Source organism: Netta rufina (genome assembly GCF_964035555.1).
Source record: "Netta rufina genome assembly, chromosome: 1".
Taxonomy (NCBI): Eukaryota; Metazoa; Chordata; class Aves; order Anseriformes; family Anatidae; genus Netta; species Netta rufina.
The window spans coordinates 61,280,393-61,300,324 of NC_140123.1; the positions used below are offsets into that span (position 1 = coordinate 61,280,393).

General features: G+C 39.5%; 1 protein-coding gene across 2 annotated transcripts in view; it reads left to right on the forward strand.

The window, feature by feature from the left end:
* Positions 1-12,673, forward strand: part of ANKRD10 (ankyrin repeat domain 10) — a 36,507-nt gene extending 23,834 nt beyond the window's left edge. Inside the window, exons 4-6 of one of the 2 annotated variants that reach the window (XM_084295802.1) lie at positions 4,404-4,639; positions 8,058-8,153; positions 11,006-12,673. In XM_084295802.1, the coding sequence (XP_084151928.1) occupies positions 4,404-4,639; positions 8,058-8,153; positions 11,006-11,490 (817 nt within the window). In that variant the 3' untranslated portion in view covers positions 11,491-12,673. The remainder of the gene's footprint in view (positions 1-4,403; positions 4,640-8,057; positions 8,154-11,005) is intronic. The other variant, XM_084295803.1, reaches the window with a different exon arrangement.
* The last annotated feature ends 7,259 nt before the right edge of the window (positions 12,674-19,932 follow it).

The window sequence follows — 19,932 nt, forward strand, 5'->3', positions numbered from 1 at the left end:
GCCTGATTTTCTTTTCTTTAGTATGACTTTCTTCCATCCTTTCACATCTGATAGCTACTTCATAAAAGCATCTTTGGAAAATACCTGTCTGTCTAGCTTGTTACATGCTTGGTCTTCTTTCAGCTAGGTAGCCTAGTTTTGAGAAAACGCCTGAGAGGAAATACGAGCTTGTTTTCAAGTGTAGTATCTTAAGGGAAAAGAAAAGAGAAAGAGAGAAGGGGGGAGAGAGAGAACCTGCAGAAAAGTTCCTTGATAAGTTGTACGTTCTGAGTAATAGTTGGAGAAATAGTGCTGTCATATTTGACACATTATGAGAAGGAATAAAAGGGCCACTTACCTGAAGATTTAATATCTGATAGTATGTTCTCAGTTTCTTTGGCTATTTCAAGGTTAGGGTTAAAGTCAGCTCATAACTAGTACTAAAAGGATTTTTAACTTAAAAAAAAAAAAAATAAATAATCAAGGATGGGTGGAAAAAGTTTTTCAAGAAATATGAAACTTTGAGGTATTTCCATCCATCTTGTCCAAAGGATTGCATTTTTTTCACTACTTTTCTTTCACAGCCAAAGTCTTGAAGTTGGTTTTAGTTAAAGTACCCTTTATGTAGTCAAATTGTTCTTATAAGCAGCTGTGAGAAATTAAGGAATGTGCCTTTCATGGGACATCTCTAATAACTGAGGCAGTTGACAATTTACTTAAATACAGTGATTAGCTCTCTGAGTTTCCTTTTTTTTTTTTTTTTAACAATGCAGTCTATGTCATACATAGTCGGCTTAATATCCAAAAGAATCTTCAATTGTTTCTTCTCCCTTTTCACCTGATAGTTTGCATCACTGCAGTTCATAAGCAAGGACTGACATAGAGATAGATTGCACGTAAGAGATTGAACTCCTTATGCATCTTATACGTGGTCAGTGCAGTGAGCCATTTCTATTTTCCTTTCCAGAATAAAGTCTGTTTACATTAACAGCTTTTATATTAGCTTATGGACCTAGCAGAGCTAGCTGCTTCATTTCCAAACGCTGGCATCATTTGAGGTAATTTGAGATTCAGGAGAAGTGTTCCCAGTTCCTTGTAACTGCTGCTGCGACGGAGGAGTACTACTCGGATCAGTGCTTTTAAAGAGTGGTGGAGTAGATGGCTGAGCTTTTTAATTCTTTCTAGTATTTCACTTCAGGGTTTCTGGAAAGGCTGTATTGGACTGGATTTTGCCGTTATGCACTCAAAATCCTCACAGTTACGGCATTACTTCTTACTCAATTACATATTTTGGAAACACTTCTTGATGAATTCATGTCATAAAGCTATTCCAATCTGGTAAAACCGTGATATCTTTCTGATTTATGCGTGGGCTAATTGAGTTTGCCATATTTCTTGCAGTTATGATGAGCTAGTGTAGCATGGCTAGTTCTTTTAGCCATTTGTGTTGCCAGTGACAGGTTGTTTTTGGTTTTGTTTTTTGTTTCGTTTTTTCCTAGAGAAGGCTTAAAAAAAAAGCTGCTAAAGAAGTAGAGAGTTATTTTTCTAGATTAGGTTTCATTTTTCTCAAAAAAAAAAAAAAAAAAGTTTGTGCCGTTTCTGTTGACTTCTGCTTTTCTCCTTCCTGAAAATACTGGAATACAAGCACGTTTAAGTGAAATGTGAAAGGATTTGAAAGTCCTAGAATAATCAAGTTCCTATTGAATTCACGGAACTTGACAACCGAATGTAGAAGAATTCCTCATATTATTATTCCCACTGAGAGAGAGCAGAGAGAATTTTGCAGTTGTTTTCTCTTGAGTAGCAGTTGGCCAGCGAGTTTTTGGAGTCATCTACATCCCCTTTTATTTGACTTTATATTTTTTCTTTTTTTTTTTTTTTTTGTTTTTTTGCTAACTTCCTGACAAAGTGAGTTCTTGTGAAATTGTTAAATTCAGACTCAGATTTTTAAGAGAGAAATTTCTAAACTCTTAGAATCAAGAATATTACATCCAGTCTGCTTGAGCCCCTAGAAAATCTATGCAGTATTGCTAAAATACTTCCTTAGGACAAGTACTTTTTTTTGTTTGCCTGTTAGGAATAAGGCGTTTAAGAAGTGGGGAGGGGAGAGATCTATAAAATCTTACAAAGCTGATTACATATTGAAATCTGTCAGACATTAATTTAGATCTCATTTTTTTTTGTTTCTGGGAAACAAACTTTCTCAAAATTTAGTACATATAGCCTTACACTCTTGGGTCTTAGTTCGTACATCTCCAAATGCCTCTCGCAGCTTATATCACCATTACTTTGGGAAATGGTGACTTAGTCTGTCTGACAGTTACATCTTACGGTCTATTTTTTTTGTCTTACAGTCCATTTTTTCAAAGCAGAGCTATACTGTTCAACAACACCTGCTAAATGGGAGAATTATTATTCATTGGTGTTTCATGAAATCAGGTGTTAACACCGTATTGTTTTGGTCATGCTTCTACCTTTGCATATCTTTAATGTGCTCATTTAGATTTCTTTTATTTTCCTTTTTGGGCCAGCAAATTTAAAACAATTTAGACAGAATGGAGTTAGTCGCTTTGTTCAAAATCAATATTGAAATATTACATCTGTATTACAACACAAGTAAATGAGAACTGCCAGAAGAGCACTGAATACTGGTTAGCAGGATCCGCAGCAGGCCATCTGGTGTAGCCCTGGAAAGGATCGACTACGTTTCACAGAATTTCTGGCCTCATAGTCTGTTCTTAAAAAGAAGCAGGTGAAAAAACACTTTGGAGATTCAACAGCCCTAACCAACTTTATACTCTGAAACTTTCTCCTAGTGCCTTATTTAAAATATACTTAGCTCTTGTTAATCCCATTCATACACTGCCAGCGCTGGATGCACAGAACACGTTAGTCTCTTTGCAGCTGTCTGTTAGGTGTTTGAAGCTGATATCTCCACCTTGAGACTTCATTTCTTTTGACCGAATAGCTTTTTCAGTCTCCTAAAGTCTTGCTTTTTGGGATGCTCTTTGCTGCGCTTCTGGATTTTCACTAATAGTCCAAGTAAGTGACCACTTAAAATAGTCTAGAATTGAATGAGATTACCCTGATCTTCCTAGTTAATAACCTTTCTAGTTCTGTAGTGTTTCAAAGTACCCTTCCAAACCTTACATAATGTAGCTGTATCTATTTATGGAATTAGCCTTGCTGCAATAGTTTCTGAAGATCTGTCTGGTCTTTCATTGTTACAGCAAATAAATTGCAGTGTTCTAGGAAGTAAAGCTGAGCTTTGTGCCCTGTGTTCTTTGCGTGAGCTGGATTGAGTTGTCTTCTCCTTGATACAAGTTACAACAGAGGAGTCAGGTCTGTTCATCTTCTGAATTCTCATTCTGTGGCTAAACTCTTTCTGGACTTTTAAGTCTTAGACTTCAACTACTACAGTATAAATACTGTGTATAAACTACTGAAGCCAAGAAACAAAACTCCATTTTTCTGACTAGTTAGCTGTGGTTTGAAAGGAGGGGAAAAAGTAGGAAAGATTCATTGGCATATCTTTTGCTTCACAGTCTAGTTGTGTCACTTCTAGCCTTCTTGTTGCCAGTTCTCTGTGCTTCCTTCTGACAGGATCCGGTATGTCTAAGTGCAGACATACTGTATGTTTGTGTAAATACATGGCCTACAGCATTCTTGCAAATTAAACCTCCACAAGTCTACATGTCTTAATCTGGTTTCATTTATAAGCTCCTTGGTATATTAGGATGTTCAAAATCCAGTGCCATTTCTCTTGTACGTGGAAAAAGTCTTGGTTCAAATAACAAAGCAAGTCCCAACACTTATGATGTCACACACTTTGAAATGAGAAACAAACCAGAAAAAAAAAAAAAAAGAAACTATAAGCAAAGCATAACTAAGTATAGCATCTTATCTTTTTTTTTTTTTCTATGTATGTGTATATTTTATTGTTAGGAGGAACAGTGATGTTGTTGTTACCTTAGAAACCAGAATGCCATGGACAATTGCCAAGTCATGTTAAGTTTGTTTTGAGTATTTGATCTTTTACTCAAGATAGAGATTGCAAAATAAACTGCAGAAGATGGTAACGTTCAAGGCTTAAATTAGTCTGAAGTTTACGTAAAGATCAGGTCTTCAGACTATTTTAGAATAAAGCGTTTTGAGAAGTTTAAATAGGAAGATGCTTTTTTAAGGCATATAGTATATTGATTTTATTTTAAAGTGTTTTGTCTCCCAAATTTTGCTTAGAAGCCAGATATATGTGAGAAAAGTTAAGTTAGTTATAATACTAAGATTGATAACTAATTTCTTAATGGAAATTTGCTAAGTGTATGCTTTCTCTCATCGCCAACAGATAGATAGTCAGTAAGGGCAGCAGCAGCAGCCAGCTAGGTTGATGAATGAGTGTAATTCAGTTTCTTTGTATTGTACAGCTTGAGAAATGCCAGTGGCCTGACAGCAGCAGACCTTGCACATACCCAGGGCTTCCAAGAATGTGCCCAGTTTCTCTTGAACCTCCAGAACTGTCACCTGAATCGTTACTATAGCAATGGCACCTTAAATGGGGTTCATCAGAACGCAGGTCCCAACCCATTCAGTGGTGGGACAAGTCGAAAGAGATCCTTTGAAGACACGGAGTCTGCTGGAGTAAAGAAAGCTAGAACGGAAGGTGAGACACTAGAGGTAAAAGGGATGGGGTGACATTGTTGCCAAGAAAGGAAAATAAACATTTTAAAGCCTTTCAGACTGGATGTTGAGTATTATTCACAAACTCACCGACATACTTAAAATACATGTGAATACAAGAGGTAGGTAAATAAAGCTTTCCATCCTTTGAAGTATATACATATGCCATAAGATCCCTGTTAGCATCTTGGCATGTTCAGAAATTTCTATTTCCGGAGAGTTCTGCAGTTACACGATGCCAAGAATAACATGCAGAAGAGCAGCAGCTGAAATTAGCTTCTGCTCCTTCCTCAATTTCTTCTTGTTTTGGAGAGCAACATAATATTGCCTTAATTCACAAAGAAGCCCGGGTGTTCTGATGGTAATTTTCCATTTCGGGATTCATTCACACTTCAGAAACTGTTTACTAGGCAAGATGGATGAAATAAATGTGATACAAAAAAAAGTTTCTCAGTTGATACAGATTATATCAGTGACATTAAGTGAGCGTACATTAAATCCCCAGGATTTTGTTCCAAGGAAAGGGGAACGGATAAGTTACAGGAGGGTGTCAGACTAGAATGAGTCTTGAGGATTCATTTTCGGCCTTGTACGATGAGGATATCGCTGCTTCCCCTGCCAGCCGTGATGGGATAGTACCTTGATGGTTCTGGTCTTTAACTCCATTAAGCTCTTATTAAAGGGAATCCAGCATTCGGTATTCAAACCTCCTGTGTTATTCCTGCATCCAGCACTGGGAGAGGGACTTTGCAGGTCGTCACTGAAGCCACTTTCATCAGTTAAAGTTTATGTTGCTCTAACAGATGCGGCCTCCAGCAAGCCAAATAAAATGGGCTCAGCTGGTGCTTAATTCCAGTGAACAAGAGTGGAAATGAGGCCAAAACAATGCTTTAAAATTGATACGGACAATGTAAATGACATCAGTATTGTCTCTCCATAGTATTTAAGAGTTGTTCCTTCTGACTGTTCATAATCAGCAATCTCTTAGTTCCAGAAAATTCCTCCAATCTAGTCACGAGGTTGTGTTTCCCCCAAAATGTGCAGGAGTGGCACTGGGCTAGCTATTTTTATGATGTATGTTGCCAAGAAATAGCAGTATCTGCATTTCCTTTCAGCATAAACAGCTGCAGCTGTGGATGGGGCAAACAAAATATGTTTAAGTGAATGAGGTCTCCTAACCAAAAATGGAGACATTAGAGTAGGGAAGCAGTGTGAGTAATTCTTGAATTTTTTTACAAGTATAATTCTTTAAGACCTTTGCGAGCAAAGGGAGATGCTTTGCTGCATGTGCTTGAGGGTTTTCAGAGTAATTAAGAGGTGCATCCAGACTGTTGAAGCTGAAGTTTCTGATCAGATGTGTTTGCCTTCAAAGGCATCGGCATCAGTAATGTCTGTCATATTAATGCAGGAAGCCTGTTGGGGTGGGAATGAGTCACTGGTCTTGAGGCACTTTGTAAACAGTGAAGGTGAGTAATAAGAAGTCATCAATGTATTTTCGTGCTTAGCTAGCCTTTTTCCAAAGCACTACCAATTTTGGGGCAATTTTGCCCTTATCACAGGCACACTGTCCTCTTGTCCTTTCCTTTAAAGCTGTTTGCGTGGCAGATTCTAGATTTCAGAGCGTGCAGACGCCCTGTGTTTGCTGGAAGGGGTAGGGTTTTGATGGCCATACCCTGAGTTAGAACAATCCCTCCTTTGGAAAACCTATACATCGTGCCTTAACGTGGGACTGTAAGCAGCAGGGTTGGGAGAAATACTTGAGCTGTCCTGAAATAGCTAAACTGGGCAGGAGGCATGAGTTACGTACACATAATTTTGTTCATATGCACACATGTATACCTGCTGCCAGGCACACAGTATTAAAACCCTTTGGCCTCAAAATTACGCAACGCTGGTACATGATACACTGCGATGGAAATGAATTACTCTCTGCTATTGGAATATAAAAATGAGCACCATAAGCTGAATGTAACAAATATACATCTGTAACTACTCCTGTTGCAAGACAGCATTCAGAACGTACACCAGGTAGTTTGGGCTTAGAAACATTAGCAGGGTTTTATGTTTTATGTCCATTTTTGTGAAATCGGATCCAGCACCTTCTTCTCCCGGCTTCCCAGGCTGCTTGGTGCACGGGGTCAAATGCACAGGTGATGCACGCCGGGCCAACCCATCTTACGGGTGCATTTGTCACAGTCCCATCCCCGTCCACCTAGCTCCTGGCCCTTGGCAGGCTGCCCTGCGTGCTCCACACAACGCTGGCTCGCTGTGAGCAAGAGGTGACCGGCTGTATCAGCACCGTGGCTGCTGCCTGCCCTTTGTGGGATGGGGACAGGGAACGATGCTGTCTGTACCATTGGATGTGCCAGTGTGGAACTGCACGTCACATTCCTCTGGTTCGCTGCAGAATATGCCTTTCCCTTCCTAGTTTAGGATGATGTGAGGTTCACTGATCCGAGGCCCTCATCTCCTTTAAGCCCCCATGCAAGCTCTTTGGCCCTGAAACACGTTAGTGATTGCTGGAGGCTCCTTACAAACAAAGAATTTACCAAAATTTCTGTTGTGCACAAGGTAATGCGAGCTGACTCCCAGTCGACTGATGTAGCCCTTTAAAACATAATGCTGAGTGTATGCAGGGTACAAAAAGGCGTGTTAGTGTCGGTGTGAGAGCAGTGCGGGGTCTGCTGGGCTAATACCGGAGGAGTACCTCAGCTGGTAGCTGGAAGAGACACTGCAGTCAAGCCTGTCTGGCTTGTTAAAGCATTTCCCACAGCAGAGTACCCACTTTTTGGCTTTATCAGAAAAGAGATTGGTTTGTTCAGCTCTTGAAGGGAGCCCTCGAGCAGTCTCGTAGGGCTGGGACAGGGTTTTTGGGAACTGGGAGCCAAGGAGGGAGCGGTCCCGGCTGGCCAGGCGGACATCCTCTGGGATAGAGACTGCTTTATATCCATCGGGCATGCTGTAAAGCCTAAATGTGGGTAACCTAAATTCCTCTTTAGTCAACCTGTTAGTACATCAGTCTAGCAACTGATACACAGGTGCAAAGTCTGACAGGTACTCTGGTAATTCTCCATTTTGAGGGATGGAAATGACAGTGTAACTACTGAGCATTTGCTTATTTCCCATCTGGAATCTCAAAACACATCAGAAGCTTTAAAAAGCAAACAATTAAGATGTAAGGCCAGGCTGGATGGGGCTTTGGGCAACCTGGGCTGGTGGGAGGTGTCCCTGCCCATGGCAGGGGGGTGGAACCGGGTGGGCTGTAAGGTCCCTTCCAACCCAAACCTTTCTCTGATTCCAAGATTTCTATGTAGAAAGTTTTTGTTTTAATAATCAAAATACTGTTGGCTGAATGTTGAAGTGTGCACCAGTGACTAAGCTTGCCTCTTTTTTTCCATCAGCTTACAGCTTTGATGGCTTAATACCAATGATGAACGGAGGAGTTGAGGACGATGCTGACAATATGCACGTTGACAGAGAGTTTGCTGTTGTATCAGGTGGGAGTGGACAGTTTCCTGTTAACTACAACAACATTCAAATGGTTGAAGACACCAAACAACAGGAGAGTAGTTCTGTTGGACCAAAAGAAATTGAAATATACACTGTTTCTGCAATGCAAACGCCTTGTCGTTGCAAGAACCAATACGCATTTTATTTTTAAGTATCAGACTTAATCCTTTACTTTTGCACATTGTCATCTAGAGTCTCGAAAACCATTGTATTGCTGTAACGCCCACTATTCTGGGGTTTTAGTGGGTATCTAAAATTAGCTGTTTCATGACAAATATTGTAATGGTGAAAGAGAAGGTTTGTTAGTAGTTCTCAGATAAACCGAACTCGACAGTGGCTGTTTCACTTTTAACTTAAGGCTTGTATTATGTTGTGCCTTGCTTTTAATTGCCATGATTTCAGGTTATAGAAGATTCAGAAACAATTTAAGTGATTCATTTCATTTCCATTAAATAGATTTCATTGCTAATAAGACTTGATAGGGAAACATTGTAGCACTTATATATAGCTTTGAAAATAATACAACAACTAAGCTATATTCAAAATAGTTCAAAAAATGCTATATAGGGTAGTCTAGACATACGTAGTGTGTTTAAAATTTATTCAGACAGCAATATAAGTGCAGGATCCTGCTATGAGCAAATCTGTGGTTTTTAATGCAAATAAAAAGCTTCATATTGCTGGGCTTAAACTGGTATTTGGAACTAAAGTACCTTGGAAAATTGTTTGGACTTTGTACGTTGATCTTCATGAAACAGTCATCATGTCAGTAGTACTAGTGAATATTAATGGTCTAAGATTTTTTTCAGGGCTGCTGAATCAAGATGCTTTTGGTAACCCCGGGGTGTTCATAGAGTTACTATTATAGTGCTTTATCATTATTATTGAGAAATGAATTTCTTAGCGTGTTCTGTGATAAAAATGCTTATGCTTTGTACCACAGATCAGATTCGCCAAAGGGAATGATGACGGATAGATATTTTAATATATTAGAAGTAATATATATACATATATATACAGTCAGTACTTAAAAAGTAGATTATGATATTTTCCAGTGATAATTACCAAGTGTTCTTATTTATGGAAAAATGATTGTCTTTCATAAATATTCTCTCTTGCTATAGGTGCTAATTTTTAACAAGTAGTAACATTCTATAATTATCACTAGAATTATTCATTACCTACTTTTGCATCTTAACTAACAGTAGTGCCATTTTTATTAAATTTGATTTGGCAAAGCCAGCCTATAAGGGTTTATTTTTAACCAGTTAACATTTTGCACTTTTCAGTTAATAAACACTATCTGAAATTCCTTCTGTGCGTTTTCATCACTGAAGTATTAGCCTTGATGTCGTGATGGGTTTGGGTGCTTTTTTTTTTTTTTTTCACTTTCAGTGAGAATTTGTGGTTAGCCAGTTCAGTTGATGTGGTTATTTTAACTCATGTAGGGATGATACAGGAAATTCCGGTTAGTATATCCACCGAGTTACAAAGCTAATACATTTCTTGGCATTGTGCAGTGCTGTATGTGAAGTATCAGTATCGTAATCCATATTTCAAATCATGTCCATGCGAAGGACTAATAGGGAACCAAAGCTTCTGGTTCTTCCTTGTCAAACAGTGGTACTCATAATACATCACTTTAACAAAAACCCGATGTTTTATAAGTGTGGATAGTTACCCGCAGACTAATTATGGGCTTGATTTGCAAATACAGAGTAAATACAACCCTGTTTTGCACATAGGTTTATGCATTCATGTATACACAAACACATGTGCATGTATCCGAGCACAAGAACAATGTAAAATCTTTAAATGTCACCTTATGGGTCTGCATTTCTACATTTGCCTTGCTAATCTTTACCAATATAGATGTAACTTTTAAACATCCTTTGCTAGTAGGCATTTTTAAGGCAGAATATATCATGCAGCTTTCGAGCTAGTACTTTTGAGTACCACTGCAAAAAAATACATTTCAGCCGCGCTGCTGAAATCTGTTAATGGAAATAATAATTATTGTACTAATTACTAAATTCAAAAGAGAAATTGCTCTAAAACAGTTGTCTCTTTTTTTTTTTTTGCATGCACGTTTTTAGAATTTTGTTTCCTGCCATTAACCTTTTTTAGTCTTCTGTGCACTCTGCTGTTGCTATTGTATGGCCTTTTGCATGTGGATTGTACAGATGTTATTATAAACTCATTAAATATAAACCTGCTCACGATCTTATCTAGCAGGCTGCTAGATAAACTGAAGTACTTTCTGAATAAAGGAACTTTGAAACATTTTATATTAGCCTCCCAACATAGTATTTCTTTTTTTTGGCCTACTTCAGAGTATACCATGCTGTGAGAGATGAAAAGAAAAATAAATAAATAAATAAACACAGATTATTACTGAAAATAAAAAATAATAAAAAACAACTCATCACCCTCTCAGAGATACTCAGTTCTTGTACATATATGATCTTTTATCCCAAGAGGGCATTACATTTAGGATGGAAACAAGCCTTTTATTCCACCTTTCAAAATGCTGTCTGGAATGCTGCCTGCTACACTTGTTTCATAGAGTTAAATGAAATCATTTCTGAGCAATTCACCTTGTCTTTGAAAGATTAATACCAGTATATTTGCACATTGAACGTAGATAGATATTTCGACATCACAATCCATGACTAAAGCTTAGTGCTCAGCTCTCCTTGCTTTGAACTACCGATGTTGGTACAAATAAAGAAAGGGCAGATTTATTTTCGAAGCTGTGTATGGAAACGTTTTTAAGATCAGTGGAGTATAGTGGAGACATTTTGATGTATTTCGATTTATTCTTAATTTTTGGTGACAGGTGTATTTCTTAATGCAGATATGAATAGCAGTAGCTCCATATTGAATGCACTGACAAATGGATGTGCCATCAATGGACATTTGGATTTCACCGCCGCACAGCAGCTCAGTGGGATGGATACCAGGCATGAGGAGTGTGTAACAATAACACCTAACGGCATCATTCCTGGGATAACTTCTCCCGGCAGGCATCGAATTCATACCACTAACGGCACCGAGGAGCCGGAAAAGGCCATGAATAACCCCACTGATATGTGTGGGTCCCTTCACCTGAATGGAAGCCCGAGCAGCTGCGTTTCCAACCGGCCCTCGTGGGTGGAAGACCCTGGAGATACTTTGCACTATGGACACTACCATGGTTTTGGGGATACTGCTGAAAGCATTCCCGAGCTTAGTAGTGTTGTTGAGCATTCCAATTCTGTTAAAGTCGAACAGAGGTATGACAACACTGTCTTAGGCACAATGTATTTGTACCACGGTTCCTAGATCGATGACCTTTGTATCAAACGCATATTGAAATTGCTACCAAATGAATCTGGGGGGACGAAATCCTCACATAGCATTAAATTTGAAGATTGCAACTTATTGCTATTTTTACACTTTGTTTATATGAGAAGTAAACCTTTAATTTGACAGCCTTATACAATAGTTGTAGTTTGTTGCATGTATGGGGCTTATTTAGTGATAAAATAGGTGCTGTTACGATGGAATGGTTATTATTTTCATTTTTTATGGAATGTTCTGGTTTTGTATTTTTTTATTTCTCAGCTTGTGAACACTATCTTTCCCTTTTTAGAGCTGTTTCCCCTTTTATTAAAACAACGTTTAAATGAATTTTGTGAAGAAAATGTTACATATGTGCATACTTAGAAGTAAAGATTTTCCTTTTCCCTATCTTCTGCTGAAGCTATGGTAGCAATATCAATGCCAGCTATCACTATGCAAGGTTGAAAAGTGGCAATCTTACGGAGCTTCTCTGACTTTACGGTTTTGTACATTTGTTCAGTATAATTAGATGTTCATCTTTACATTTTTTGAGCGAGTTGTTTAAAAACGCGGAGACAAATTTTGGAAAAAGTTAAGCATTAACTTTTTCCGTAGCATAGGAGTGCTTTTTGTTGTTGTTGGGCTCTTTGCATTATAGAGTGGGAAGGTGGGTTGCCTATGTTCAGTCGCAGTTGGGTGTGCCTCAGGTTAGTTCTGAATTTGTGGCATCTTCCTTTTGCTTCTCCTCTTTACGTGTATGCTTGATATTTTACCATAGCTCACAGACTGGAGGCATGTTGGCACTGTTCTGCTTTGTATGCAGTTTAAAATTACTGTTACTTGTTAGAGAATTTGCCAGGTCAAAATATTTGAGTTTGACTATCTTGGATATACATTTATTGTCCTTTTTTTAACATGCTTTGAAAATGTAATGTTGTGTACTCTGGGCTATGCTCATGGATATACATTGTATTTAAAGCTTAATACACAAATCAGAATTCATATAAGTGCACTATACGAGCACTAATAATATAAGTTGCTGCTTTGTGATATGATAAATGGAGAGTGGGTGGGAAGAATATGGTAAATGAGATAAGCCCTCTGAATTGTGTTGATTTTTTTGTTTTGTTTAAAAAGGGACCTTTACAATTTGGATTTAAAAAAAAAATAAACATATTACATTGTATCTGAAGACCGTGTTTAGATATTATATTTTGTTGGCAGTTTGAGCAAGTCCTTAATAGGTTTTAAATCATGTTTCTCTGTGATCTTTCTCAGTATAACTGTAGAACTGCTTAGTTTTGTCAGTGTGTGGAAGCAAATGTGAACAACTGAGTAAGTTGTCCTTGACTGAATCACAGAAACACACAGTAGATATTCTGACTGTAAAGGTTGTATCAGCCCTGAACTGCAAAAATAGCTTAAAAACATTGGCTGTCTGATTTTCCTGGAAACTGTACTCTCCCTTGAACATTTTCACATAAAATGGTACCGACTGCAGAGGAGTCAATGTTTTAAATACACTTTACACTCTGTGCGGTTCACTGCCCGATACCTGCGGTGTATTCAGATGGAGAGCTGCATTCTGGCTGAGCTGCACTGGTAGGAAAATTGACCAGGCATTTTGCAGATTGTTGGCCAGACCAGCAAAACTCCACGGTGCCTCCTGGAGACAAACAAGATGATTAAAGAAAGGTGAATCCCACCTGAGACAAGCTATTTCTGGCATGCATGTGCTTGAAGAACTGCATCTGGGCTGTGTTCTTAGATTGAATTTGCTGATGTGGTGCCTGGAAGCACGTGCCGTTGCCATCATGCTCACACAAGACATTAGCTTAAATTTGTTGTGCTTGGCTTGGGGATTTTTTTAGTATTTCCAGAGCTTGCTGCATGTGCTTCATTGTTTTCAAATAAATCAAAGCATCTTGTACTAATAATAATCACTGTCATCTTGAGTACTTAGCTATAAACTGAATCTTCAAGAACTTTCTTCGGGTATCAACTAAGTTTGCATGTGTCTGTTCACGTTAAAATTTTAGATACATGACTCTAACATGACAAGATTTGTACTCTGTAAGACACGATCTTTAAAACAGTGTACACTCGGGTTTATTTTACTTGCTTTTCACATCTTCACCTTAAAATACTTTGGAAGATGGCTGTGTTTCAAATTTGAAGAGAGGGCTTGCAGCTTTACTTTAAAAAGCACTTCTTGTGAGTTCATCTGTGTGTGTGTGTGTTCAGCCACATGCTAGTAGACACATGATTTCAAGGTGTGGATCTGTTGCCAGGCACAATGGAAGCTAAGTATTAAGTTCTAATTAAATGCAGAAGACCAGTGAAGACTGTATGACATACGGCCATATGACACTGGCAGGAGAGGAGTTACTAGATTAAGAATTTATACTGTCAAGTGTGGACCTAGTTGTAGCAGGTATAGTCATGCCTTTCTACACGGAATCACTGATGACGCAGATGCATTATTTTAAAATATCTTACTATTAAAATCACAGAATCACAGAAGTGTAGGGGTTGGAGGGGACCTCGAGAGATCATCAGGTCCAACCCCCCTGCCAAAGCAGGTTCCCTAGAGCAGGCTGCCCATGTAGGCATCCAGACGGGCCTTGAATATCTCCAGAGAAGGAGACTCCACAACCTCCCTGGGCAGCCTGTCCCAGTGCTCTGTCACCGTCACTGTGAAGAAGTTCTTTTGCATGTTGGTGCGGAACCTCCTGTGCTCCATCTTGTGGCCATTGCCCCTTGTCCTGTCCCCACACACCACTGAAAAGAGGTTGGCCAAATCCTTCTTGTCTCCCAGACCTCAGGTATTTATAAACATCAATAAGATCCCCTCTCAGTCTTCTCTTCTCCAGCCTGAACAGACCCAGGTCTCTCAGCCTTTCCTCATAGGGAAGATGCTCCAGGCCCCGTATCATCTTTGTGGCCCTCCGCTGGACTCTTTCCAGGAGATCCCTGTCTTTTTTGTACCAGGGAGCCCAGAACTGGACACAGTACTCCAGGTGAGGCCTGACCAGGGCAGAGTAGAGGGGGAGGATCACCTCCCTTGACCTGCTGGCCACGCTTCTTTTAATGCACGCCAGGATCCCATTGGCCCTCTTGGCCACAAGGGCACAGTGCTGGCTCATGGTCAACCTGTCGTCCACCAGGACCCCCAGGTCCTTCTCCTCAGAGCTCCTCTCCAGCAGGTCATCCCACAGCCTGTACTGATACATCTGGTTGCTCCTTCCCAGGTGCAGGACTTTGCACTTGCCCTTGTTGAACTTCGTGAGGTTCCTCTTGGCCCAACTCTCCAGCCTGTTGAGGTCACTCTGAATGGCAGCACAGCCCTCTGGCATGTCGGCTTTGTATCACTGGCATACTTGCTGAGGGTGGACCCTGTTCCCTCATCAAGGTCGTCGATGAAGATGTTGAACAAAGTAAAGCAAAATACTGAGGACTTTTCTGGTTTTGCATCATTAAACCAGTAGAAAAGTTCTAAAAGCCTGGTAGGGCTCACAAGCCGTCTTCAGGCCTGCATAATGAAGTTTCAGATGCTGTTAACAGAATCATGGGGTATCCTGCATTGGAAGGGACCTACAAGGGCCATTGAGGCCAACTCCCGGCTTCACACAGGACCACCCAAAAATCAGACCGTGTATCTGAGAGCATTGTCCAAATGCTCCTTGAACTCCGTCAGGCTTGGTGCTGTGACCCCTGCCCTGGGCAGCCTGTCCCAGTGCCCGACCACCCTCTGGGTGCAGACCCTTTCCCTAACCCCCAGCCTGACCCTCCCCTGTCCCAGCTCCATGCCGTCCCCTCGGGTCCTGTCACTGTCCCCAGAGAGCAGAGCTCAGCGCCTGCCCCTCCGCTCCCCTCGTGAGGGAGCTGCAGGCCGCCATGAGGCCTCCCCTCAGCCTGCTCTGCTCGGGCTGAGCAAACCAAGGGGCCTCAGCTGCTCCTTGTACATCTTCCCATCCAGACCCTTTCAAGGCTTTTATCAACAGAACATTGGTTTATGGGATGCTTTGTCTTAGCATTGTTTTGGTTCTGGGAATGGTTCTCTGAAACTAAATTTACTTTCTAGATTTCCGCTTTCACCTAGATTTAACGCCATTGCCCTTCCATGCATGTCATATGGAATGCGCTGCCCAGTTACTGTCAGCATCCTCTTGGTTGCCCCCTTGATTGATTGATTTTGTGTGAAATTTCAGTTGGATTTTTTCCAGTTTATATAGATGTTTTTGCCCTAATTCTCCCCAAATGTAACTGCTCTCCTCTTTTGTTTTTCAAAACTATCTGCAAAGTTTGGGCAGAAATATAAATAATTACACATTCAGGCAATAGTTTGATATGGAAAATTTAGCTTGGTGATGTTGGAAGGGAAAAACATTTGTTTTGGGGGAGTTTTAGACATCTTTAAATACTGTTGCAGTCTTTAATATTTTTAAAGATTTAGCCCATGCTTACAGATAAAATATTAGCCTGGAGTTCTAAAAATTGTGAAAGAAGACTATAACTTGAAATACATCTATCAGATTAGATGACAATCGGGAAAGGATTTCAGACCCTGTGAAGTTTTCTAAATGTTGTTCTTGCACCTGATTGTAGTAGGATCTTGATCCCTGTTCAGATTCACATTCCTTGAGCTAGCAAACAATTATAAGTCTGTTTTATTATTTAACAAACTATCCTTCTGCAATCTGAAATTGTACCCCAGTTTAATATTTATAGTCAAGTGATAAATCAGTAAGGAGTTTCTATCATTCAGATCATAAATGTAACACATCTGAAAGAGCTACCTCATAAACATCAAAGTCTTATCATATAAATATCAAAGTCCTATCATCATAAGTCCTGAGCACAAAACAGACCTAGAATTAAAAAATAATCCTTGCTGTCCTATGTGCAGTACAAGTTTTTATTGGTAATGCACACATTTTGAAGTACAGCCTCACACATCTCTACACTTTTTGTCCAGCCAATTTCTTCCAGCCTGTGAAATACTTACTACATAGTTAGAAATGGAAGAAGAAAAAAAGAAAAAAACAAAAACAAAAACAAAAACACATCCCCCAACCTTTTTCTAGCACTCCTTCTCCAGCACGGTGCTGTTCACGCCAGCACCTCCAGGGCATTAAGTCCTCTAAGTCCCTCATCCCCTGGACACTGGGCAATCAGCAGCAGTGAGTGAGGCAGCTGGAAGAAAAATAGTAATAAATTTAAAAGTACTATAATAATAATAATAATAATAATAATAATAATAACAACAACAACAACAACAACAACAACAACTTACGTAGCATTCTTGTATATGAATTTTGTTCTTATTTGGCTCTAACTCTCAGGTATGTGACAGAAGAGATGGTGGTGGAAGAAGGCACCCCAGGAGCACTATACCTGCTTGCTGCCACTGGCCTGGCAAACACAGATCCACAGGGCAGGAAAGCTTTGAGTCCCAGCCCAACCAAGAAAAGAAAAAGAGACTTGTGTGAGTAGGGTTTGCTTTTCCTGGCAAATGGGAACTATATTTCTGCCATGCTGCTTAATGACTCCCAGATATTTCACACCTTCCATTCCCTGAGCTTTCTGTCTCAAAACAGTGACCAGACACACACTGCTGGCTTCACAATGGAAAAGAAAAGGGGAAAAGAAAAGGGAAAAGGAAAAGGGAAAAGGAAAGGGGAAAAGGAAAAGGGAAAGGGGGAAAAGTCAAAGAAGAAAAAGAAAAGAAAAAGAAAAGAAAAAGAAAAAGAAAAAGAAAAAGAAAAAGAAAAAGAAAAAGAAAAAGAAAAAGAAAAAGAAAAAGAAAAAGAAAAAGAAAAAGAAAGAGAAAAAGAAGAAGAAGAAGAAGAAGAAGAAGAAGAAGAAGAAGAAGAAGAAGAAGAAGAAGAAGAAGAAGAAGAAAAAGAAAAAGAAAAAGAAAAAGAAAAAGAAAAAGAAAAAGAAAAAGAAAAAGAAAAAGAAAAAGAAAAAGAAAAAGAAAAAGAAAAAGAAAAAAAAGAAAAAGAAAAAGAAAAAGAAAAAGAAAAAGAAAAAGAAAAAGAAAAAGAAAAAAAAAAGAAAAAGAAAAAGAAAAAGAGAAAGAAAAAGAAAAGGAGAAAGAAAAAGAGAAAGAGAAAGAAGAAGAAAAGGAAAAGGAAAAGGAAAAGGAAAAGGAAAAGGAAAAGGAAAAGGAAAAGGAAAAGGAAAAGGAAAAGGAAAAGGAAAAGGAAAAGGAAAAGGAAAAGGAAAAGGAAAAGGAAAAGGAAACGGAAAAGGAAAAAGAAAGAAAAAGAAAAAAAAGAAAAAGAAAAAGAAAAAGAAAAAGAAAAAAGAAAAAGAAAAAGAAAAAGAAAAAGAAAAAGAAAAAGAAAAAGAAAAAGAAAAGGAAACGGAAAAGGAAAAGGAAGAAAAGAAAAAGAAAAAGAAAAAGAAAAAGAAAAAGAAAAAGAAAAAGAAAAAGAAAAAGAAAAAGAAAAAGAAAAAGAAAAAGAAAAAGAAAAAGAAAAAGAAAAAGAAAAAAAAGAGCAAAGCGAAGAGGGAAAGGAAAGGAAAGGAAAGGAAAGGAAAGGAAAGGAAAGGAAAGGAAAGGAAAGGAAAGGAAAGGAAAGGAAAGGAAAGGAAAGGAAAGGAAAGGAAAGGAAAGGAAAGGAAAGGAAAGGAAAGGAAAGGAAAGGAAAGGAAAGGAAAGGAAAGGAAAGGAAAGGAAAGGAAAGGAAAGGAAAGGAAAAGAATTACAACAGTTATGACTCCTGACACTTGGAGAATGTATCCAGAAGTTTTGCCCCAATGAAAATCACATGTTTTCTATATATAGCACCTGGCCCAAAAAGCATAATGAATGCTACCTGTAGGATGACAGTAGAAGTAGCCATCCTCTCTCTCCAGGAAGCCCCAGTTGTAACGAGTAGCTTTGTTTTGGTGCCGTGGGACTCAGCTGCACGCGCTGGGCTTTGTGGCCATGCCCAGGTCATCAGGAGCCGTCCTGCTGTCCATAGTGCCAGCGGCAGGGCCACACGTTCGGCACGATGGTTGGTCCCTGGGCCCATCACTACCCTGACCAGTGCTACACAAGGAAAATGACTGGATGCTGAACGCTGAGCAAAATATTAAGTTGCGTAGCATCAGTCATGTTTCTTCTTGCTGGGCTACAATTGTAAGTTAAAGAAGGAAAACACATTAGTGTGAGTGTCTCGCCCTGCACAGGCAGGATGTAATCTTACTACAAAGGAAAGAACACGTTAACATCGCTCTTCTCTCGACACTACTGAAAGGTCAAGCATTGTTTGCAGGTGCTAGCTGGCAGCTCGGTCACACCAAACACACATGGGCTTTCCTGTGACGGCTGCAAAATTAATGGTACCCGCAGTTTTTGCCAGGTTTCATTCTGGGGAGAGAGGCTGGGGTTTGTCTTTATTTAATTCTCATTATTTCTAGAAGGTGTTCGGAGCTGGACTGGATCCTCGGCAACATTTGGTACATAGCTTGGCATCCCCATCTTCTCTTTTTTGTATTTGACACATTGTATATTTTATAAAAATCAGTACCAAAAAGACAAAATATAAAGATCGGGTAGGTACTTAATGTAAGAAGAAACAAACTAAAGTATAAGCATGATGCAGAAAAACATTTCTTTCAATGGTAGCTCCTGGGTAGTTCAAGCAACACTCCAAACAACAAAATATCAACACAACAGCAACACAAACAATAAGATAGCCAACTAGAAAGTTCTGTAAATTAAAGTAAATGTAAAACCTTCAGGATTTTTTTTACATATAATGCAGCTGATAAAATGCCTAGGGATTTATTTATTGGACTGCATTCATAATTAATGTTTCAAATCTGCATTTTCAGCTGAAATTCTAGTAGGGATAAATCATGGAAGTGTCTTCCATTCCCTGACAGATTGAGCACTGTCATGCTAGAGACTGTCACCATTTGCCAGATGGATTTTCACTCTCCGTCTTGGAGCATCATCCTGCAAAGGTACAGATTGGCTTTGCTGACAGTAGCCAAGTGCAACATTTGTGTAAAGAATTTATTGTCACAGAGGTGGAGGGGATGATGGCTTTTTTGAATGCATAGCGGTTCTTTTGTTGTGTGCACAAGCAGTGCTGCCTCCATCAATAAACATCACTGTCCTGTGCCTTCTGGTAGACGGCACTTATGCAGGAGGCAGAAATCCTCCAGCCAGCGTAGTGGAGCTCAGTGCCCCGGTGACGTTGTGGATCTGGACCAGACGGCTTCCCAAAAACAGCGAGGGCCAGGGGAGCTGATGGGCACCTGGGCACTGCTTGTGGTGGCCTGAACCTGGGACACCAACGTGACACATGCCTGGACCAAGGAGCTGCAGAAATGCTCCTGGAAGTTGTTGTGCAGAACTGGTTTTAATCTGAAATGCTGATTTCCAGCTTTGTTGTGTTTCTCAGGGTGTCAGGGTGCTGCTCAGACCAGCACTGCACA